The sequence below is a fragment of the Oryctolagus cuniculus genome, chromosome 2, assembly GCF_964237555.1.
Source record: "Oryctolagus cuniculus chromosome 2, mOryCun1.1, whole genome shotgun sequence".
NCBI lineage: Eukaryota > Metazoa > Chordata > Mammalia > Lagomorpha > Leporidae > Oryctolagus > Oryctolagus cuniculus.
The window spans coordinates 139,272,854-139,297,016 of record NC_091433.1 but is presented as its reverse complement, the minus strand read 5'-3'; the positions used below and the strand labels follow the sequence as shown (position 1 = coordinate 139,297,016).

At 41.7% G+C, this 24,163-nt stretch overlaps 1 protein-coding gene across 4 annotated transcripts; it reads left to right on the top strand.

The window, feature by feature from the left end:
- Positions 1-115: 115 nt before the first annotated feature.
- MDH1 (malate dehydrogenase 1) lies at positions 116-17,846 on the top strand. 4 transcript variants are annotated; one of them, XM_002709844.5, is made up of 9 exons: positions 116-629; positions 4,861-4,959; positions 5,989-6,085; positions 8,260-8,435; positions 10,930-11,052; positions 15,267-15,443; positions 16,226-16,339; positions 16,880-16,969; positions 17,502-17,846. In XM_002709844.5, the coding sequence occupies exons 1-9, from the start codon at positions 627-629 to the stop codon at positions 17,625-17,627; spliced, it is 1,005 nt and encodes a 334-aa protein (XP_002709890.1). In that variant the 5' UTR covers positions 116-626; the 3' UTR covers positions 17,628-17,846. The 4 variants fall into 4 exon arrangements, with proteins under 4 accessions (XP_002709890.1, XP_069925159.1, XP_069925158.1 ...); XM_070069058.1 differs by lacking the exon at positions 5,989-6,085 and having other exon boundaries at positions 550-629; positions 4,861-4,995; positions 8,232-8,435; XM_070069057.1 differs by lacking the exon at positions 5,989-6,085 and having other exon boundaries at positions 550-629; positions 4,861-5,004; positions 8,232-8,435.
- The last annotated feature ends 6,317 nt before the right edge of the window (positions 17,847-24,163 follow it).

Below are 24,163 nucleotides of genomic sequence, written 5' to 3'. Positions count from 1 at the left end.
GCGCGCGCGCTCCTGCCTCGTCGCTTAGCAACCTGCGAAGCTGTCCCCCGTTCCAGACACACCAATCCTCCCCGCCCCTCCAGGGCACGGATACTTTTTTTAAAAGACTGTTTCCGGGTCGAGTCGGCTTTACGCGGCGGAAGGTCTCTTTGCCTCCCACGCTTACTCTCGAGGGAGGATAGTCTCCGCTGCACGCGTGTGGGGGATGTAGCTAAGGGGTCTGTCTCTCCTCCCTCAAGTTTCACACGCCTTCCCGCCAGCCAATTGCCGGGCGCCATCAGACAAGTCTTTCCTTCTGAGCGGAAACCATCCGCTCGTCCTCGTGCTCCAATCACAGCGGCTCGCCCTCGGGGACTATTTTGCAGTCGTCCTAGGGCGCAAGGAGAAGGATGAGACTAGAACCTCTGGTCGTGGGAAGTGTAGTTCAACGCAGGAAGGAAATGCCTTGAGGTGGCGTTAGAGCCGCGTCGGCGTAAACTACAGTTCCCAGAGGGCGCCGCGGTCTCGGTACTGCTTTTTCTCTCCTGCCCGGCTCGCCCTCCCCGAGTCAGTTCCGCGGTAGAGGTGACCTGATTCTTTGCAGCTGGTTTTTGCAGGTGCTGAAATTGCCTGCGCAGTTCTCAATCATGGTGAGTTTGGTCCCCCGGCTTCTGCCCACCCGCGGCCTTCGCAGCCTGGTGCAGGAGTCCTCGTCTTGAGTGACTTTTGGGAGGCGGCTCTGCAAGGCGCTGTCCTAGGCGCCGTTTGGAAAGCTTCGGTTCATCTTCTGGGGACTGTCGCAGTAACCCAGTAATGGGGAAGGGGTTGATTTCTAGCTGGGGGGCTCTTAGAAGGACTCTGGAGAAACCAGTGTCCGTGGAGAGGCGCGATCCCAATCTTGACGCATGGCGGGGTACAAAGTGCCAGGCTATAGGTTTTTTCCGATGAATGACACGGAGTTTGACGTGATCGATAACGGTTTGATGGGAGAGGAGAAGCTTGGGTCCTAGGCTTTTTCTTAAGCCCTCGGTGTTTTCACGGGCTTTTGTCAGACCCTGAGAGCGAAGGGCTCTTGACTTGTAAAAGTAGCGCTTACCAGGTGCTCCCGATTACCATCTGCGTTGTCAGGAGACGTGTTTCCGCCATATCTAATTTCACAAAACGTTATTTAAAACCTGTCCTTTGATTTTTTAGCAGCCCCAGGAAGTGTTGGCATCACTGGCCAAACAACTAGTGCGGACGTATTTTACTGCTCTGTGTTATGAATTCCAGAAGCAGCTCATTTAAATGTAATGCAACTGTCTTGTCATTGAAGATCTGGATCCCTAGGTCTCCATGTCTTGTCCCTGCTGGGGGAGGGGGGGGTTCTGACGTAGGAGTAATCTGCGCACGCTTTGAAGGTGACATCTGCCATCCAAGAATTTGCTTCGGTATTTGTGTTAATGATTGAGACTACTTTTTCTCCTTTATTTCAAAATAATACTAAAAGGGATGGGGAGGCAATGTTTGAATGAATTAGAAATTTCCCATTACTTGAAAAGACATGTTTTCAAGACACGGGCATTACTCCTGTACCTGTATAAGAAGGCCAGTGGGGACAGGTACTGAGTTCGTAGTTAAGTATTAAACCTTCATATATACATATATCTTGTTATATTACATAATTGGTCACTTAAATTATGTTTCAGCTGTTAAAGATCATCTTGACAAATCTCTTTACTTCTCATCTTAAAATTGAATTTATTAAGACCCAGAGAGAATGTGGTTTGCTCAAGGTTACACAGGTTTGCCCGAGGGTCTCCTACTCTTTCCATTTTACTGTGTGTGGTACACTTACCAAAGTCAGCCTAAAAATTCGTTTTTAGTAGCCGAGGTTCCAGATGAAGATACAAATGAGGATACCAGGATGTAGAATAACTACTAACTTGTGTTTAGGATATTGGAATTCCAAACTGAGAAGGGAATTTGAAAATTATTTCATCTAATCTTAAAATGTAGACCGATGAGGTCAAATGATTTTCTCAAGGTCACAAAGAAAACATGGGCCTCCTATGGTTTTGGTTTTGCTACACAGCACAGGGAGCCAGGTATCACCCTTGGAAGGTCATTGGGGTACCAGATAACATAGCGTTGCCCATGAGGAAGGGTCACTCTGTGAATTTGCTACAGTTGACAGGAAATTCTCACATAACTCAATCTCATGGCCTCCTCCAAAGATTGTATGAACAATCACTGATTTCAAAAAGAACCATCAAAGCCAATTCAAATTAGGTGTTTTTTTTTTGTTTGTTTGTTTGTTTTTGCTTTTTGTTTTTTGAGGGAGGGAAATTTTTGTGTCCATGAGGAGTAACAGCAAGAATAAATGAAGGAATGTGACTGATATGCTTGTCTTTTGTATTACAGAAGGATATGTAAATTAGAAGGTAAAAAAATGTGTCTTTCTGTGCAGTAACAGTACACTTAAATCAAAGCTGTATGACTAGAACTTGAGCACATGCGCAAAACAGAACTGGTATCTAAAGGAAGGTCATTAGTGCCCTGCCAAGAGCAAAGACATTCCCGCCTGGATTTTGGCAGGCTGCCCAGATATCTGAGCAAAGAATAGTAACCTGTGTTCACTCTGTAACATTGTGAAAAGCCAGCAGGACTCTTCCACCCTCCTGCTTTTTCAGCAGCACTGTTGCAAAAGAGCAGTGAAAACCAAGTATGTGCTTTCTTTACATATTTCATCATCAAACATTCAGACCCTCACTAGGCTTCATACTACTCTTAACAAGATGGAATTACCTACTTGTGAAAATAATTGCCCAAAGACACAGAAGGAAACTGCTGAGGTAGAATTAGCTCTTGATTAGTTGGCCACAACCCCCTCACTAAAGAGCATGAACACAGTTTGAGAAGCTAACTTACCTTCTAAAACTGAACTCAATCTTTCCTAACCACCTACCTGACTTTTTTGTATGTTAAGCTTTATAGATACTGATAAACGCTTCCCCCTCATTTCGTCTACTTTGCTTTACATTGAAGTAGCCTGTGTGTATATTTTTCTTTACCCTTCGTTCTTCAGTAAATGTTTGTTGAACATTTCGAAACTTCAAATTTGAGTCAAAGCAGACTTGTGTCAAGGAGGCTTCACAATCTTAGTAGAGTGACAGACAAGTTTATAGAAAATCACAAGCTATGAGGGTTCTTAGGGACCAGTAATTAGAACACTTAACTACATATTGTTAGTGCTTTGTATGTTAACTTTCAATCCTTAAAACAATACTGTTTGTTAAATAGCTGTTATGAGGGCACTCCAAAAAGTTCATAGACAATGGGATTAAAAGCTATTTATTGCAAAAAATTTTTTTGAAGTCCATTCATATGAAAGGTGTTCGTAAAGTTCATGAAAATACATATTTATGAAAAAAAGATTGCAGTGGGTTTTTTTGGCACCAAATAAACTTGTCTTTTAATTCCATTTATCCACAAACTTTTTGAAGTGCCCTTATTTTATCTCCATTTTACTATGAAAAAACAATACAGAAATGTTGAGTAACTTGCCCAGAAACATCCAGCTAATGAGTTGTGAAACCAGAACTCGAAACCAGAAACTCTGGCTGCAGAAACCATCTCTTCAGCTACTCTTCTCTATTGCCTCTGTAATCATTTTCTCATTTTTATTTCCACCTAAATAACAATAAAAGTTTATTTTTCCTCTTCCGGGTAGTTAAGTTGAGGCATAGTTATTTCATTAAAACATTTTGAAGTAATATAAGTGGAAAGTTTTAATCACTGTTAATTCCTTGTCCCAGGGTAAAAGATTGTATTGAGCTGATGAGAGTAGGGCATTAAAGCTGTAGTGGCCAGGCAAGTTTGTATTACCAAGAGGATATCAACATGTAAGTCTGATCTTTGCAGTAAAGTATCCCAAAAGAGATGGGTAAGATCATGTAAGTAAATCTAGGATAGCACTTTTAAATCTCCAGATGGTTAACAGTTAAATAATACCATGAAAATACGCAGCCCAAGGACATGTGCTCTCTAAGTTGCTTAGTTAATGGTGATTTACTGGAACATATCAGTTTTTGGGGACATTGTTTTGACTGAGCAAGTTAAGCTGCTGCCTGCAACGCAGGCGTCCCACATGAGTGCCAGTTTGAGTCCTGGCACTCGACTTCCCCTCCAACTCCTTGCTCGTGTGCCTGGGAAGGCAGCAGAAGACGGCCCGAATGCTTGAGCCCCTGCAACCACGTGGGAGACCCAGATGGATTTCCAGGCTGATGGCCTCACCCAGCTCCAGCTGTAGGTGGCCATCTGGGGAATGAACCAGTTGGTGGAAGATTCTCTCTCTGTAACTCTGCCTTTCAAATAAATAAAATCTTTTTTTTTTTTTAATGTTTTCTAATAAGCCAGAGGCAACAAACTTTAAATTTTTTCATTTACTTTTTTTTTTTTTTGACAGGCAGAGTGGACAGTGAGAGAGAGAGAGAGACAGAGAGAAAGGTCTTCCTTTGCCGTTGGTTCACCCTCCAATGGCCGCCGCGGCCAGCGCGCTGCAGCCGGCGCACCGCGCTGATCCGATGGCAGGAGCCAGGTACTTCTGGTCTCCCATGGGGTGCAGGGCCCGAGTACTTGGGCCATCCTCCACTGCACTCCCGGGCCACAGCAGAGAGCTGGCCTGGAAGAGGGGCAACCGGGACAGAATCCGGCGCCCCGACCGGGACTAGAACCCAGTGTGCCGGCGCCGCAAGGCGAAGGATTAGCCTAGTGAGCCGCGGCGCTGGCCAAATTTTTTCATTTACTTTTAAAGTATGTGTATTAGTATTAAAATCCTGAATTTCTTTAGGGTAAAATAGCATTGTTTAATGAAATGTTAATGTGTGTTTTTCATTACAGACTGAACCAATCAGAGTCCTTGTGACTGGAGCGGCTGGTCAAATTGCATATTCACTGCTATATAGTATTGGAAATGGATCTGTCTTTGGTAAAGACCAGGTAGGGGCATGTGTCTATAAATTTTAAGTCTTTAGTGTAAGAATAGTATTAATAAAACCCTGTATGTAGTTGCAAACAAGTTTTAAAATGGTGAAGGAATAGGTAGTCCCAATAAACATAATAGGCACATTGCCATAAATAAACTGTCCCTCGGGGCGGGGCATTGAAACACTTTGCAAATCAAAACTATTACACATACTGTTGACTTGGTGCCACCAACAGGTGTCCGTGGAGGTGAGATATCATTAATGACATTAATTGTTAGGGAAGGTCATGGGAGAAAAAGTTGCTGAATCTGTAGTTCCTTGTTTATAAATGGTCTTTTGAAACAAAATAGTCAAACAGGAAGTCTTCCTATTTCAAAGTGGGCACTCCTAATCCACCATATCTGATTATGCTAAAATCCTTATCTAAAAATCATTTATTCATTGACTTGGCACACATATATGAATTTCTTGCTGTCAGACACTGTATTTAGCTGCCCATGAACTGAAGTGAAACAATAAGAGCAGGCTACAGCATGTCCCTTGAACTCAACATTTCTTTCACTTTAAAATTCACTGATGATGATTCTCTTATGTATTCGTCCACTTTTCATTATTTTAACTAAATACCTGAGAGGAACTTCTTTGAGAAAGAAAAGGTGAGGTTACAGGATCAGGCAGCCCCATAGTCCAGCATGTGGTGGAGGCTGATAAGAGCCAGTAAGTGCCCCCAGTGCCCTAAATATCTCTTAGAAGCTATCATTAGATTAGGCCTTCAATGTTAATCAGCCATTAATATTAAATCATCGAGAGTTTAAATATCTCCATGAGTTTTTGAGGAAACAAATTCCGTTCAACCCATGAGACCTCACTATGTCTATGACTAAACTTTTGCTGGTTTTATAGCATTCCATTTCTGAAAGTGGCTTATTGTTACATACATGAACCAGTTATTACAAAATATATTAAAAATCTATACAAAAGAACTTTATGTGACTAAAGAACATAACTTACACTGACAGATAATACCCTTGGTATTTGACAGCCTATAATTCTTCTTCTATTGGATATCACCCCCATGATGGGTGTCCTGGATGGTGTCCTAATGGAGCTGCAAGACTGTGCCCTTCCACTCCTGAAAGGTGAGTTGGAGGGTAGAAGAGAAGGGATTGGACTGTATTTTCTGTCTTAAAAATTGAGTTGATTTTTGTTAAAGGCTCTCAATTAGAAATTATTCCTGAAACATGTTTTGTTTTTGAACTATGACTGTTCATTAAATTGTATACCAAGAATAAACAGTGCTAGCAGTGTGAAGCAACCAGTGCCATGTTGCTATACTTTTTCCCCAACACAGCTATATGTAACTGATTGTATTGTAATATGTAATACTATAATATCACATAAAGCTTATTCACTTGAAGTTGTGTTAGGTCAGACTGTAAACTATTAAATATTTTTCTTTAACTGTACCATCAGCGTGGTCATTTTTCCCCCATGAGGATTAATTGATACACTCCTAGAAAACTGCACAAAACAAAATATATACACATCCAGAAAGAAACCTTCCTTAAAATTTATATATTCAATAAACATCGGTTAGGGATTATCTACTATCTAAATTTGGTTGCATGGTCCTATAACAGAAAATGTGACCCTGCGTAATATACTCTGTCAGTTCCTTTCCCCACAACTCTTTCCAAATCAGCTTTCTCTGTTTTTCCTATTTGCTTTACCTTCTCTGCTGCATTTCCTGTGCTGTATCTAATGGTTGCAGATTATATTCACCTTTTCTCTGGCACCTGTGACCATGAGAGAAGGGAAGGTTTAGCAAATAAGAATGTATGAATACGATATCAGGAAAAGGAAGGTGGATATTTTTCCCCTAACATGTTCCTGCATATGTCCATTTGGGAACATATAGCAGCCCAACTGACACAGATTCGCTGGCCTAAAACTTTGCCAGTGAAAATGCTGAATCTTGGTCTGGCGTTGTGGTGCACTGGGTTAAACCACCATCTGCAATGCCAGCATCCCATGTGAATGCTGGTTTGAGTCCCGGCTGTTCCACTTCTAATGCAGCTCTCTGCTACTGTGCCTAGGAAAGCAGCAGAAATGGCTCAAGTGCTTGGGCCTCTGCCACCCACGTGGAAGACTCAGGTGGAATTCAAGGGTCTTGGCTTCGGCCTCCCTTAGCCCTGGCTGTGTGGCCATTTGGGGAGTGAACCAATGGGTGGAAGATCTCTCTCTCTCTCTCTCTCTCTCTCTCTCTCTAGCTCTGCCTTTCAAATAATCTTTTAAAAAGGAAAGAAAAGAAAAGCTGTCAAGGGACTTGAAGCTCCAAGTCCCATAAAAAGAAAATGCTGAGTCTTGGTCATAGTCTTATCAAAAAGCAAGTGTTTAAACTCTGGACCAAACTAGCCTAGAATTACAGTCTCACTGTCTCTTGGTGGTAGCTAGTTAATCCTTACTTCAGTGTCTTTCTCTGTAAAATACAAACATTATATGTGATAATAATGTGGATCTCTTAGCATTATCCCTGGCATAACACTCTTCAGTAAACATTTCCTAGTTTTTAATTTGTGATTGGTATCTTAGACCTTAAAGTACTTGTAATTAGGTTAGCTTTTTTGTGTTCTCTGTGGTAATTAGTGTGAATAACAATGTTACATTGAAAGTTGTCATACCTTGTATTATTTATGAGATAAGTGCTCTAGAAATGAAGTAGGGCCGGCGCCGCGGCTCACTAGGCTAATCCTCCGCCTTGCGGCGCTGGCACACCGGGTTCTAGTCCCAGTCAGGGCGCCAGATTCTGTCCCGGTTGCCCCTCTTCCAGGCCAGCTCTCTGCTGTGGCCGGGGAGTGCAGTGGAGGATGGCCCAAGTACTTGGGCCCTGCACCCGCATGGGAGACCAGGATGAGTACCTGGCTCCTGCCATCAGATCAGCGCGGTGCGCCGGCCACGGCGGCCTTTGGAGGGTGAACCAACGGCAAAAGGAAGACCTTTCTCTCTGTCTCTCTCTCTCACTGTCCACTCTGCCTGTCAAAAAATAAAAATAAATAAATAAAAAAAATTTTTTAAAAAACTGAAGTAATCACTGAAATAAGGAAAGCAAAATAAATTTTTTGACATTTCTGCTGCAACTGTTGTTAATGTATTATCTTTCTTTTCTTAGGCTCCTGAAATGTATATCAATGTGATATGTAAATGTAAACATTTGCTACAAAGCAAAAGAATTAATGAGTAGATTCAGTGTGAAAAAGAAAACTTCAGACTTTGGTGTTTAAGTAGCTGTGCATATTTATTGCCATGTCCACAGATGTCATCACAACAGACAAAGAAGAAGTCGCCTTCAAAGATCTGGATGTGGCCATTCTTGTGGGCTCCATGCCAAGAAGAGAAGGCATGGAGAGGAAAGATTTACTGAAAGCAAACGTGAAAATCTTCAAAAGCCAGGGTGCGGCCTTGGATAAATATGCCAAGAAGTCAGTTAAGGTAACCAGTACTGTATTTTATGCAGTGTTTCATTATTAGCCTTTGAAACTTGTGCTTTTAGTATTTAAGTGAAAGCATATTCTACCCTCCCAACCCCCACAGTTCTGTGCAGTGCTCAGTAAACATAGCTACAGAATTTTGCTTGAGGAGCTCTCCCTGTCTGATTTTCTGACAGTGTAGAAATCTACATCAGAGGTAATTCAAAGATATCTTTCCTATTATTGTGACATGGAAATGTAATATTCTTAAACTTAGAAAAGAAGACACAGAACTGATGCCTTTTTGCTATGTGGTAATATTTGTTCAGACATTGGGAGTCGTGTGTGTGATTATGAGGGGAGATGGCTGTAACGTGTGTTTGTTCTTGGCAACGGGAGGTGATGGACTGTGAATCTCAGATTGTCAGTTAACTAGAACTTCACTGTCACAACAGAAAGACTTGCTGGTTAGTGATTTTAATACACTTCCCTGTCTTGACTTCAATAAAAGAAAATTTAAGAAGATTTTTTAAATTGCCAATTATACTGTTCTATCTATGACACTTCATAGATGGCTGAATTTTTGCTTCATGTTCATTTCAAATAGTTAACTTTTATGTAACCATTAATTAAAAATATAATAGAAATGAATTAATTAGAAACCCACAGATCACTCAGTAAAAGATTACAAGGTTGTTTAGGCTGCTTGATTGTGTTATTGTTTACATAATTATCCTACCTCCACAAAGTGTCCTTGTTTGAGGGAAATATTTTCCTAATATTGAGGAATATTGCTAATACTAGAGTACTTGGGGGCAGTGAAGTATCTTGTCTGCAGCGTGTTCCAAAAGGACTCTTCCCCTACCAACCCACAACCCCCAACAAGAGAGGGAGAGAAGTGAAACTAATTCAAGAGTCTACATAAAGGGGATATAGGAGTCAATGTTTGTAATATGCTTGCAGATTTTCTGTAAGTTTGGTGCTGTTTCAAAATAATTCTTGAAGTTTTTTTTTTTTTTTTTAATATTTGTCTATCTGAAAGAGTTACAGAGAAGGAGACGCAGAGAGAGAGGGAGGGAGAGATCTTCCATCTCCTGATTCACTCCCCAAATGGCCCAACTGCCAGGGCCAGGCCAAAGCCAGCAGCCAGGAGTATTATCCAGGTCCCCCACATGGGCACAAGGGCCCAAGGACTTGGACCATCCTCCATTGCTTTTCTAGGCACACCCTCAAGGAGCCGAACAGAAGCGGAGAAGCCAAGTCTTGAACTGGTGCCCACATGGGACGCTGGCCCCCTTATTAAAGATTTTTATAACTTAAAGTCATGTGTACGTTTTCCTATGCCATATTTAATTTCTTGTTTACCCAACCTCCCTAATACAAAAAAATAATCTGACATGTTTTCTCCTAATGATTGAGTCAGTAGATCTGAAAGGCAAGGAGGTAGTAGTAATCTGTATGTATGTTATTAAACAACCCAGGCAATTCTTAGGACTAGGCAAGCTTGAGAAATACCTTAAATTCATTCTCCTGAAATGAACTGCTCAATTAGAATTCCTTTTCTTGGGCTATTTTTATATAAGAAGGAAAATTTTATGCATAAGTCAAACCCTGAGATAGAGCCTTAAATTACTTGTTTTGTTTTGTTTTGTTTTTAGTAAGTAGATAAATACTCTGCCTCTTTCTGGTCACCAAAACAAAATAGACACCTACCTTAAGTCATGGACTTTGCCAACTGGAAAGTGACTTTGATGGCTCTGTTAAAGAACTGTTTTCAGAACAGGTCTTCAAAGAAGGAGGTACCTTTCTCTGAAGGGAGGAGAGAACCTCCACTTTGACTATGACCTTGTCTAAACAAGATAAGAATCGGAGAACTCAGAGGGCTTCCATAGCCTTGGAAACTCATGACTGGAGCATGGGGAGATTACTGATGCCATAGACAGGAGTGTCAATTGGTAAAGTCAACAACAGGAGTCACTGTGCACTTACTCCTCATGTAGGATCTCTGTCCTTAAGGTGCTGTGTATTGAGATTTAATGCTATAACGAGTACCCAAACAATATATTTCACTTTGTGTTTCTATGGGGGTGCAAACTGTTGAAATCTTTACTTAATGTATACTAAACTGATCTTCTGTATATTAAGATAATCGAAAATGAATCTTGATGTGAATGGAAGGGGAGAGAGAGTGGGAAAGGGGAGGTAGTGGGTGGGAGGGACGGTATGTGGGGGAAGCCATTGTAATCCATAAATCATACTTTGGAAATTTTTATTCATTAAATAAAAAAAAAAAACTGTTTTCAGTAGTGACTTCAAACACTAACAAGGCACAAAAAGGAAGTTTGTAGACGGGAAGATAGAAATCTACAAACTACAGTGATACTTGTGTGTATTTAACTAATGCAAACTTGATACATACAAAGGCTACCTGTTACACATTTTTCAGTCAAATTCTAAGATAGTTTAGGTAATAGATGTTCAGTTAGTAACTCTTTTGTGCCTCCCATCTATCCTAGGTTATTGTGGTGGGAAACCCAGCAAACACCAACTGCCTGACTGCCTCCAAGTCAGCACCGTCCATCCCCAAGGAGAACTTCAGTTGCTTGACTCGTTTGGATCACAACCGAGCTAAATCTCAGGTAAGAAACGTGACTTTTAAATCTTACGTTGTTCAACTTTAAAAACTTTAAACCTTTTTTTTTTTTTTTTTTTTTTTTGACAGGCAGAGTGGACAGTGAGAGAGAGAGACAGAGAGAAAGGTCTTCCTTTTTGCTGTTGGTTCACCCTCCAATGGCTGCTGCGGCCGGCGCACCGCGCTGATCCGATGGCAGGAGCCAGGTGCTTCTCCTGGTCTCCCATGGGGTGCAGGGCCCAAGCACTTGGGCCATCCTCTACTGCACTCCCGGGCCACAGGAGAGAGCTGGCCTGGAAGAGGGGCAACCAGGACAGAATCCAGTGCCCCGACCGCGACTAGAACACTGGTGTGCTGGCGCCGCAAGGCGGAGGATTAGCCTAGTGAGCCGCGGCGCTGGCCTAAAAACTTTAAACTTTTAAAACCTCTCACTTTTAAAATAATTGATCCTGGAGCTGGTGTCATGGTGTCTGCGGTTGCCCACATCCCAAATCAGAGTGTCTAGTTCATGTCTCAGCTGCTCCACTTCTGATCTAGCTGGCTGCTAACACTGGAATTTTATTTTATTTTTTTTTTATTTATTTTATTTCTAAAGCTGGAATTTTATTTCTAATGATATTTTAGTTGCTAACTATAATTAAGTACAGTTGCTAATGTTCTCTTGCTGCAGTGGTTAAAAATTACTGCTAAAGATAATTCACATGATGATGATACTCTTAGATAAATATTCTAAGGAGTTAGTGACCAGAGGATTAACAACAGCTTCTCAAAAAAAATTAGAAGCCATGCTTCCTCAGATCTGACTATAATTCTGGTACGCTTGGCAGTCACGATAGAGATCTAATTCTTGAACATAACCACTTTCTTTTTCCCTGGCATTTTTCCGACCATCTCTCCTCCTCCACAAGTCATCACAGCTATGAGGTTTTTTTCTGTTTTGCTGTGAGTTTTTTCTTGTAGTGAAGCCTGCTTTATTTAGTTTCAAGAAAGCTGTACTTTTTAACCAGAAGATAGTATGAAGTCTAAGTTGAAAACTTTAACTATCTTTAAACTGAAAAGTGATAAACTTTCAATTTTGGAATACCCAGTGAAGTAGAAAATAAAATTTACATTTGTTAAGTTTCTGTTGTAGGCTGAATGCTTACATGTAATTTTTCATTTAATTCTTACAGCAATCTTATGTAGTATCTGTGAAACTTGAGGTCCAGAGAGGTTAGGGAACTTGCTTGCCCAACTCCAAACCACAGCCTTGTATGTGTTGTTTGATGATATCAAGTATCCTAAGTCCACTTACTAGCTCTGTGACCTTGAGAAAGTGCATTCAAGCTGTAAAATAGAATAATTCTGTCTTCCTCAGAGAGTTGTTATGGGGATTAAAGGAGATAAGATCCATTTTAAGCCCTTATAATGGTGTATGTTTCATAGTCCAATGCCATAAAGCTTGGCTACTATTAATATTATCGATTTTGTTTTTATTACCAAGAGGTATACAGTCTGAGGATAAAAGAGCCACACTTCAGATATCTCCCTTGGTATTCTAGTTAATTTAGAAGATCATTGAATAATAAGTTTAAAATACAAGTATTGGGGCCAGCGTTGTGGCACAGCATGTTAAGCTGCCATGCCACTCTCAATGCCAGCATCCCATATCAAAGTGCTAGTTCAAGTCCCAGTTGCTCCAATTCAGCTCCCTGCTGATGTGCCTGGGAAAGAAGCAAATGATTATCCCCAAGTACTTGGGCCTCAGTCACCCACATGGGAAACCAGGCTAGAGTTCCAGGCTCCTTCCTGACTTCAGCCTGGCCCAGTCCCTGCAATTGTGGCCATCTGGGGAGTGAACAAAGAAATTCTCCTGGAGAGGCAGTAGGGCTGGGTTTGGTGGCTGAAAAGGCATGGGAATTTGTTTAAATGGCTTAGAGACATGAGATTTAGGTACTATAGGACAGTTACAAAGGAAATACATGTGTTAGCAGCTATAGACTGGGATTGCCAGATGGTTACTTAGTTCCTGTTAGGAGACAGATAAAATGACAACCCTGATAAACTTCCTTCTTTACTGTTTTACCTGAGGCCCAGGTGGAGGCAGGCACTTGAAGATTCTATTTCCAGAGGTACTGTGGTGTGACTGTCCAGTGCCTGAAACTGTTCCCCTGTGGGGACAAAAGTCTTGATGGAGGAGCCGGCCCTGTGACATAGCGGGTAAAGCCGCCACCTGCAGTGCCAGCAACCCATGTGGGCATCGGTTTGATTCCTGGCTACTCCATTTCTGATCTCACTCCCTGCTAATGGCCTGGGAAAGCAGAGGAACATGGCCCAAGTACTTGGGCCCCTGCACCCATTTTGGAGAGCCAGAAGCTCCAGGCTCCTGGCTATCTATTAAACTTTAACCATTGTTTTTGGCACATGTTCTGTGTTACTGACTTTGGTAAGGCACTGTTTCAGCAAAATATGAGCTTTTAGGAAGTTTTGAAAGAAGGAGTTTCTCTTATAGATATTGTTTAGTGAGAAAAATAACAAATCTAAAAGTAAATTTTTCGCCGGCGCCGCGGCTCACTAGGCTAATCCTCCGCCTAGCGGCGCCAGCACACCGGATTCTAGTCCCAGTTGGGGTGCCGGATTCTGTCCCGGTTGCCCCTCTTCCAGGCCAGCTCTCTGCTGTGGCCAGGGAGTACAGTGGAGGATGGCCCAGGTGCTTGGGCCCTGCACCCCATGGGAGACCAGGAAAAGCACCTGGCTCCTGGCTCCTGCCATCGGATCAGCGCGGTGCGCCGGCCACGGCGCACCGGCCGCGGCGGCCATTGGAGGGTGAACGAACGGCAAAGGAAGACCTTTCTCTCTGTCTCTCTCTCTCACTGTCCACTCTGCCTGTCAAAAAAAAAAAAAAAAAAGTAAATTTTTCTTACATGAGTGATTACCAATCTTACATGATGTATTTTGCAACTCAGAGGCCTTAGCTACCTAGTGAATGTTTACCACCTATAGAATTCCCCTGTATATTTGCAAACCAGAGTTCTGTACACATCTGCAGACAGGGTAATTTAACAATAATACCAGTTAACTGGTATTGGGAGAAGAAAATTACTAGGGCTGAAGAATTGGTAAAAAAAAAAAAAAAGTCAACAGGCCCATATGACAGACAGGAAATTGTCAAAGGGAGGGAGGAGCTGTCACCCTCCTTGATTTGGACTAGCTGTGACAGGAGTGACATCAGAAACTACATCTGCTGAGTGTAAAGTACCTGGCCTTTGCTGTTCACACAGAATTGGATTAGTTTAAGGGATCAAAGGAACAAGAGAGGGTGGGCAACCAGAACAAAGGAAATAAGGGGAGCCACAGAGGCCTGTAAGGAGAAGAGGCCTAGAGGCAGTTTGTCTTTGCTGAACTTTGGAGTGGTTGAAACTGACATTCAGGGGAGTTATGGGCTCTCAAGTTCTTAGTAATAAGCCTCTTAGGTTACTTGCCTCAGGAATAAATGTAGATAAAGATGTTTGTAAATATATATAGATATTTAACATTTTATTATGAATTAGATATGTATTACATGATTTTGCACACCTTTAGGCTAATTAAGGATCCTGAGCATGTTCAAGGTAGACTAGGTTAAGCTGTGATGTTTGGTAGAATAGACGTATTGAATGCATTTTCCACTTAGAATATTTTTCACTTATGATGGATATGTAGCCCCACCATAACTTGAGGTGCCTCTGTGTGTGTGTTATATTTAACCTCTTTCCTTCAGGTTGCTCTTCTATAAGATGAGGACAGTTATACTTTAGTAATATGAGTCCCCTTCTAACTCCAAAATTTCATATTTAGGACTATTTGAAGATTAATTTGTATATGGTATACAATAAAATTTCCACATAAATATGGGAAAAGTGTCTAAATATCTGATTGCTCAGAACTGCTGAGGAGACATCTTTAAGCATTAATAAAACAAAGATCACACTTACATAATCAGGAAATTTCTTATTTGTATTTGATAAACCTACTGTCATGATAATCACAAATTGTAGATTGCTCTCTGCTCTTAAATATCTACTCCATAATGTTCAAGGTCACAATTGTTAACATTAGTTGTTTTAAGAAACTGCTAGGCAATTAAATTTGTACTTTTTAATAAACCAGTATAACTCTCTGGTTTCAGAGCTTTTTAATTTTCACTTAAGGGCATTTGTCAAGCATTTGTCTAAGTAATGTATTTGTTTTAAATTTAATTAGATTGCACTTAAACTTGGTGTGACTGCTGATGATGTAAAGAATGTCATCATCTGGGGAAACCATTCATCAACTCAGTATCCAGATGTCAATCATGCCAAGGTGAAATTACAAGGAAAGGAAGTTGGTGTTTATGAAGCTCTGAAAGATGACAGCTGGCTCAAAGGAGAATTCATCACGGTAAGGATAATCTAAGCCCTCTTTAACAACCAAGCAGAGAGGACTCTTTAGAGACACACTTCTCTGCTGACCTGACTCTGACCAGAGGATTGAGGACTGGGAGGCAGTGGAGTAGACTTTCAGGCCTTTCATGGTTGGTCTAATGATTCCATACTTTGTTTTGGACTCACACTAAGCCAAATCATCCTATATGATCTGTTGTACAGCAGTAGACATTGAATGTCAAAGGAAAAACTAGAATACCTTATTTTTACCAAGATCCAGTCTTTGGATGAAGTGTTAAAAACATTTTCTTGGAATCTGTGCTGTATCCAGCATGGTAGAGTGTCAGGTTAACCCAAAAGAGGAAGAACATTGCATAGAATAAGGAAGCAGACTCAGATTAAAGATTTTAATGTGGGGAAACCAGGGAGCACTCTGTCCACTGCCAAAGGTAGGGCAGAAGCCTAGATGTCTGGTTACTCCAAGTACACATTATCAACAGTGACATGATTGATTAATCATAAAAATGTGCAAGTGCATGAAAACAGGATTTTATGAAGAGGAAATTTAAACATCGTGAAACAGGGAACAATGTGGAGTTTCAGTGTTTATAAGCAAGATAAAAAGACTCATGCTTATAACTGAATTAGGTGAATAAGTCAGCATTGGGTAATGGCATGACATTAGGGGAGAAACATGAAGACATGGTTGCAGCCTTTCATCCCGAGGTCAACTTGGAAGTGATAAAAGTTTGCTAACATGATGGAGTAACCCTGCTGACTGTCCCTGCCCTACCCTAGACCGTGCAGCAGCGTGGTGCTGCTGTCATCAAGGCTCGGAAACTCTCCAGTGCAATGTCTGCTGCGAAAGCCATTGCTGACCACGTCAGAGACATCTGGTTTGGAACCCCAGAGGTGAGGACTCAGTGATTTGCACAGGCCATTCTTTTATTTTTGTCCCTTGATGCTTTAATGTCAAAAGAATGTAGCCATAGTGGTCAGGCAGAACAGGAGCATTTTCCACCTCAGGTGCCTACTATCTGAATAATCCTAGGAAAGTTACTCAACCTTTCTGAGCTGTTTTGTCACATTATATAACATCACACAAGAAGATTGTGAAGGTTAAATGAGATTATGTGTGGGAAACAACTATCGTGATATGAGAGTTTTTTTCTGCTTGAAATCAGTATTAGACCACAGCTCTCTTATCTATAAAATGAGGATTATATCTCACTGGCCTACTTCACACATGATTTGGAAGAGTGGAACAAGAGAATATCCATAAAAGCTACCTTGTCATGATAGTGTCTGGTGCTAGTGATTGTTCCTTATACAGTAATGAAGTCAGGCACATAGAAGAAAGTGTCTGAGTTTAATTTTGTTAGTTCATTTGTTATTTGACTATGTAAACCAATCCTTATGTACCATAAAAATGTAAAACATTGTAATTTCCAGGGAGAGTTTGTGTCCATGGGTGTCATCTCTGATGGCAACTCCTATGGTATTCCAGACGATCTGCTCTATTCATTCCCTGTTGTAATCAAGGTAAGTGATTGTGTAGTTTCTTCCTTCTGGGTGAAAGAATTTACCTGTTTTTCTTAAGAATGAAATAGTTTAATCTAGAAAATTGTGCCTTTACTAAATTGGACATTTTTCTCAGCTTTGATGCTGTATATTACATGTTCAGGTCATTAAAAGCTTGAAGTTAATATGGAAAGCAAGCTTCAACATGTCTCACTAGACACATTGTATTATTATGCCTCATTAATATTAGATACCTACAAATAGTGTCTTACTTTTAAACAAAGCAGTAAATTTCAGTACTGTTGCTGTTCAGTATAATCATGCCAACGTCAATAGTGAATAAAGTTTTTTTTAAAGATGCGATGGGTTTTAAATTCAGGTGTTGAGTTTTTATCTACATTATCTGTTAAGATATAAACGTCTATTAACTTCTGTGGAATTGGACTTTAAAGCAGGGACATCCCTACATGCACATTCAAATTAGGTTGTTGCTTGCCTAAAGATCAGTTCTGATTTAATTGTTCATCTCTTTCCTGCAATTATTTTTAAGCAGAATAAGACCTGGAAGTTTGTTGAAGGTCTTCCCATTAACGATTTCTCCCGTGAGAAGATGGATCTTACTGCAAAGGAACTGGCAGAAGAAAAAGAAACTGCTTTTGAATTTCTTTCCTCTGCCTGACTAGGCCATCATTTTGATGTTACTAAATGCCCCAAAACTGAAGAATCTAAATGTCGTCTTTGACTCTAGTACCAGATAATAATAATGCTATACTTAAATTACTTGCAAAAACCAACACATTTTAAAGATCGTGTGCTTCTTGGTACAGATTTGTGAGTGAAAATCCATCATCATGCTGTTAGCACTACATTCTAAATAAAAATATATATTCAAATGAAACTGACTCAGACTCTGATTACTAACTAATCTTTAGTTATCTGTTTAGAAAACAAATATGCATGTTTCCCAGCTTATTTAAGAGATTACAATTTTGAAAACAAAACAAGAAACAGCAGGGAGAGGCAGGAAAATTGGAAAATGTTACAAGCTTACACATCATTTGTATTGGAACAGGAAAATTCACCTTATGATATGAATCAGCTTATTGCAGAGTATATTTTTAAACATTACCTACATCAGGCAAACACATTTTGGTGGAGGTTCTTTAAGTTTGCTTGCTTATCTTTTTATTTAAGAGATGAGTTGGGGCCGGCACTGTGGCGCGGCGAGTTAACGCCCTGGCCTCAAGCGCTGGCGTCCCATGTGGGCGTGGGCGCCGATCCAAGACCTGGCTGCTCTACTTCTGATCCACCTCTCTGCTATGGCCTGGGAAGGTAGTGGAAGATGGCCCAGGTCTTTAGGACCCTGCACCTGTGGGAGACCCGGAAGAAGCTCCTGGCTTTGGATCAGCTCATCTCTGGCCATTGTGGCATTTGGGGAGTGAACCAGTGGAATGGAAGACTTCTCTCTCTCTGGTTTTACCTTTCTCTGTTTCTGTCTTGAAAATAAATTTTAAAAATAATTATTTAAAAAAGTGTAGTCAGGATTTGAACCCAAACACTCCATCCAACATGGAATGCAGGCATCCCAAGCAATATATTAACCACTGTATCATGCATTCACCAACATCCCCATCTATTTAGCATTGCCTGTCCCCTGGTTTTGTTAAATTATTTGAACAGGTCTATACGTGATTCCATGCTTTTGTTTTGCTATTTTCTCTGCTGAGAATACTCTTCCCTGTGTTTCATTGTCTTACATGTAGGTGGTCAATATGTGTTTCCTGATGAAGGAGGAGGGGAATCCCAGGAACATTTATCCTAGAACTACAATTATATGAACATACTATCATATGAACATATGACTTATTAAGGCACCACTCCTCTCAAAAAATCTCTAAGGAAGAGGAAAAGCAGGGGCAAAGAAAAGGAAGAAACCAACTAATATAAATAGCTCAGCCAGCCTGATAAAATGGAAACTCCTGGGGGTGTAACTGGTGAAACCAGGGCCTGCAACACCAGCATCCCAAATGGGCACAGGTTCTTGTCCTGGCTGCTCCACTTCTGATCTAGCTCCCTGCTAATAGCCTGAGAAAAGCAATACAAGATGACCCAAGTGCTTGGGCTCCTGCTACCCACATGAGAGGCCCAGTTGAAACACTGGCTCCTGGAGTCAAGCTGAGCACTGTTGTAGCCATTTAGGGAGTGAATCAGTAGATGGAAGATTCTCTGTCTCTCTAACTGACTTTCAAATAAATAATTAAGGCTTTATAAAAGGTCAGGAACTCTTGCAATAAGGAGCTGGGGCTTTCATTTCCCAAAACCCTCAGTCGTGGGAAAGAGGGTGGAAGGCATAATTCTCTGCCTCCTCCTACTCTGTGCTGCCAACAAAGCAAGCTGTAGCCCCAAGCATGGTCCTCCAAAGAGATCTATGGCTGTTAGAAACAAAGCCCAGATGGATGCTAAAAGGAATCTAGACAGAGCACCAATTTTATTCAGTGTACCCTCCCACTTAGTCTTTTTTTTTTTTTTTTTTTTTTTTGAGATTTTTATTTAGTTGAGAGGTAGAGTTACAGAGAAGAGACAGAGAGAAAGATCTTTTATCTACTGGTTTACTCCCCAGATGGGCACGATGTTGGAGGTGAGCCGATCCAGAGCCAGGAGCTTCTTCTGGGTCTCCCACATGGGTACAGGGGCTCAAGCACTTGGGCCATCTTCTACTGCTTTCCCAGGCCATAGCAGAGAGCTGGATTGGAAGAGGAGTAGCCAGTACATGAACCAGCACCCATATGGGATGCCCACACCACAGGCGGAGGTTTTAGTCTTCTACAGCACAGCACTGGCCCCCACTCACTTAGTCTTACTGACTCCTAATCGAGCCTGGATGAACTCTGATTTTGTGCTCAAAGTGCACATCGTTGGTTCTCAGAACTCCAAAGTATGGTGCTTTGGCATACTGAATACTTGAAACCAAACAAGATTAGAAGAACCTCAGAAGCAAGGTCTTTCTGACCTTCTCCTGCCCTCTTGTTTCCCATTCCTTCCTTCCCAGGAGTGAGTCATAGAAACCAGAATTCCTTTCCCCAAAGATGAGCACAGAAAGCGGAATTCCTCTCCCACAAACTAAGACATAAAATCTTATTCCTACTCCCTTTGAAAACCCTCATTCTAGAGAGGTCTTGACACCCATACACACACCCACATACCCTAGGAGAAGAATGCTACACAAAGACAAGAAGAATCTGAATAAATGGGTCTTGCTGGGTTTCCCCTCCTCAGTCCATTACCAAGAAATCATACCCTTTTGTCCAGTCACATTACCATGTGGATGTCCATTAAGCATAAAAATATACAATTTTCCCTGAGTCTTCAAATCTGAAGGGCCGCATGTCGCATAAAAGCATGACTAGGAGCTGGTGCTGTAGTGTAGTGGGTTAAGCTGCTGCCTGCAGTGCTGGCATCCCATATGTGCATTGGTTTGAGTCCTGGCTGCTCTACTTCTGATCCAGCTCCCTACTAATTTGCCTGGGAAAACACTGGAGGATGGCCAAAGTGGGGCCCTGCACCCACATGAGAGACCCAGAAGAAGCTCCTGGCTCCTGGCTTCAGATCAATCCAGCTCAGGCCATTGTGGCCACTTGGGGACTGAAATAATGAATGGAAGAACTCTGTGTCTCTCTAACTCTGTGTTTCAAATAAAAAATAAATAAATAAATCTTTTAAAAAAAAAGCCTATGGCAAAATAAATTAGGATTCTGGCAAGATGGTGAATAAAATGCTCAGGTGATCATCTCCCCCACAGAGACACCAATTTGAACACCTGTTCACATACCAAGTCACCTTCACAAGAACTATGGAAGCCAGATGAGAGTCACAATGCCTAGTTTTAGTATAACAGTAAAAGAAGGCACATTGAAGAAAGGAAGGAAGGAGTTGCCTCCATCACCCCTTCCCCCAACTTCAAGTAGCACAGCATATAGAGATTCGTCCCACTTCAGAGAGGTTGTGTGAATTCTGTCCAGATCTTAAACTTGAAATCTAGTATAGGCTCTGCAACTACTCCCCCAACCAAGACTCCAGCCTCTGGGAAAAAGGGAACTTAGGACCTTGCCTTGGAGTTCAGAACCAGGCAGCACTTGTGATTTCCAGTGCCCATTTAAGCCCAAAAGCTCTACCCCCAGGCCAGGACTCAGAAATCAATCCTCTAGAGTTGCCCAGCACCCTGGTGGGGCAGACACCACAACCCGGTTCCCACGCCCACCCCCATGTATCACCATTAGCCTCATGTGCCTGGAATATACCCTTCAGATTGCACAGGGCTAGGTGACTCTGAGACCCAGATGTGTTCCAGCTTACTGCCAACCTAGGGGCCAAAGGGATGCCTTTATCATACCTCCCCTATCCTTGGGCAGACAGCCAGAAACCATGGGACCATAATGGGACTCAATGCTAACTGCTAAAACTCACACTGAGCAGATACTAATGGTCTACATCTCTTAGGAAAAATGTCTGTGGGTAGAGCCTCTGGACTTTCCCCAGCATCAGGCAAAGACTTGCACCCAAGTAGGATTGACTTGTTTCGATATTTATCACTACCAGCCTCATGTAGAGCTGACCAGCACCCTGAAATTGTGAGACCTAAGATATCCCAGCTTTGCACAGCCTCAATGGCCAGGAGATTGCCTTTATAACCCTTCTCCCATCCTCAGGACAGCAAGGAACCACAGAACTGTGTCTTAGGACTCAGTACCAAGCCAGTCTAGTAAAACTCAACACTAAGCAGATCCTAACAATCCCTATCGCCCAGCCAGTGCTAGTGGGCAGATCCTCTGGACCTGCCCTAGTGACAGGTGGAGTGTCATGGTTGTAGTTAAGCAGACCTATGTTCTATCCAGCATCACTGGTAACTAGTTGTAGTGGCCCTGGGTTGTCAGCCTACCTCAGTCCGTAGCAGTGTGGACTTTGGCCCTAAACCCTGTAGAGGGTAGAGAGGGACAGCGACTATCGGCTGTGGCCTTCAGTTATGATCCAGCATTGTGGTGTTGGTGGTCATAGGACTGGCCATTTGGACTTAACCTCATTCCCATAAGTTCAGCTCTTTGGGTTAGGCTCCCTCTTTCTGGATGCCTTACCAGTTCCTCTGAGTGGCAGTGGGATCAGTGTGAGCTCAGGGTGTCACTGAGACAAGTAATAGCATGCTGGCAGCAGATTTATAGCAATCTTCGACATAGGGTGCCACCTAGTGCTTAACTTGTGTAAGTTTCCACAGGTTCAGAGAAGAAGCAGACATTTTAGAGAAGCAGACATCTTATAATTTTTGGAAAGACAGCCACAAAGAAAGCCAGATGGTAAAGACTATAGAAAACTAACTAATCCTTCAATGCACAAATAATGTTATAAGTCAATAAACATCAAAAATTCAGGGAATCATAACTTTACCTAACAAAATAAGGTGCCAAAACTCAGGTCTCACGTTGTAAAATGCTCAGATGAAGAATTTAAAACAGCGATTTTAAGGAAACTAAAAAAACTGCATATCCCATTTCAGAGTGCAAATTGGAGTCCCAGCTACTCCACACCCCACTTCTGATCCAGCTCCCTATTAATGTGCCTAGGAAGCAGCAGATGACAGCTCAAGTACTTGAATCCTGCCACCCACATGGGAGATCAGGATGGAGTTCCTGGCAGCTGGCCTGGCCCAACTCTGGCTGTTGCAGTCATTTGGGGAGTGAAATAGCAGGGAGAAGACAGTTTCTCTCTCTCTCTCTCTCTCTCTCTCTCTCTCTGCCTATCACTCTGTCTTTCAAATACATACATGCTTATTTAATAAAAAACAAAGAGAACATAGAGAAGTGACTTAATACACTAACAGAAAGAATTGACAGAGATGAAAATATTATGGGACCAATCAAAGAAATAGAATTGGGCTCATCCCACTCCTTGGAATTTACCCAAAGGAGTTTAAATTGACAAACAAAAAAGCGGTCTGCACCCTAATGTTTATTGCAGCACAATTCACAATAGCCAAGACCTGGAACCAACCTAAATGCCCATCAACGGTAGACTGGATAAAGAAATTATGGGATATGTACTCTTTAGAATACTATACCGCAATAAGAAACAACGAAATCCAGTCATTTGCAACAAAATGGAGGAATCTGGAACACATCATGCTGAGTGAAGTAAGCCAGTCCCAAAGGGACAAATACCATATGTTCTCCCTGATCGGTGACAACTGACTGAACACCAAAAAGGAAACCTCCTGAAGTGAAATGGACACTATGAGAAATGGTGACTTGATCAGCAGAGCCCTGACTGTTAATGAACAACTTAATACATTATCCCTCTTAGTATTTTTTTTTTGTCTGTTCTACTTAATATGACAGGTTTAATTCTGTAATTATCACACAGTTATTCTTAAGTGTTGAAATTTAACTGAAATGTGATCCCTGTTAAACATAAGAGTGGGAATAAGAGAGGGAAGAGATGTATAGTTTGGGACATGCTCAAGCTGACTTGCCCCAATTGGTAGAGTTAGAAACATACAAGGGGATTCCAATTCAATCCCATCAAGGTGGCATGTACCAATGCCATCTCACTATTCCAAGTGATCAATTTCAGTTCACAATTGATCATAATGAAAGGACTAAGAGTCAAAGGGAGCACATAAACAAGTCTAGTACCTGCTAACACTAACCGATAGAATAAATAAAGGGGAGAGTGATCCAACATGGGAAGTGAGATACTCAGCAGACTCATAGAATGGCGGATGTCCTAAATAGCACTCTGGCCTCAGAATCAGCCCTAAAGGCACTCGGATCTGGCTGAAAAGCCCATGAGAGTATTTCAGGCATGGAAAGCCAAGACACTCTGGCAAAAAGATCTCTGTGAGTGAGATCCCAGTGGAAAGAACAGGTCTTCAAAGAAGGAGGTACCTTTCTCTGAAGGGAGGAGAGAACCTCCACTTTGACTATGACCTTGTCTAAACAAGATAAGAGTCGGAGAACTCAAGGGGCTTCCATAGCCTTGGAAACTCATGACTGGTGCATAGGGAGATTACTGATGCCATAAACAGGAGTGTCAATTTGTAAAGTCAACAACAGGAGTCACTGTGCACTTACTCCTCATGTAGGATCTCTGTCCTTAATGTGCTGTACATTGAGGCTTAATGCTATAACGAGTACTCAAACAGTATATTTCACTTTGTGTTTCTATGGG

Excerpts from the sequence above, each read along its gene's own strand:
- MDH1 (XM_002709844.5), top strand. Across the intron at positions 8,436-10,929 it reads ATGCCAAGAAGTCAGTTAAG|GTTATTGTGGTGGGAAACCC; the intron begins GTAACCAGTACT and ends CATCTATCCTAG. Across the intron at positions 16,970-17,501 it reads CATTCCCTGTTGTAATCAAG|AATAAGACCTGGAAGTTTGT; the intron begins GTAAGTGATTGT and ends ATTTTTAAGCAG.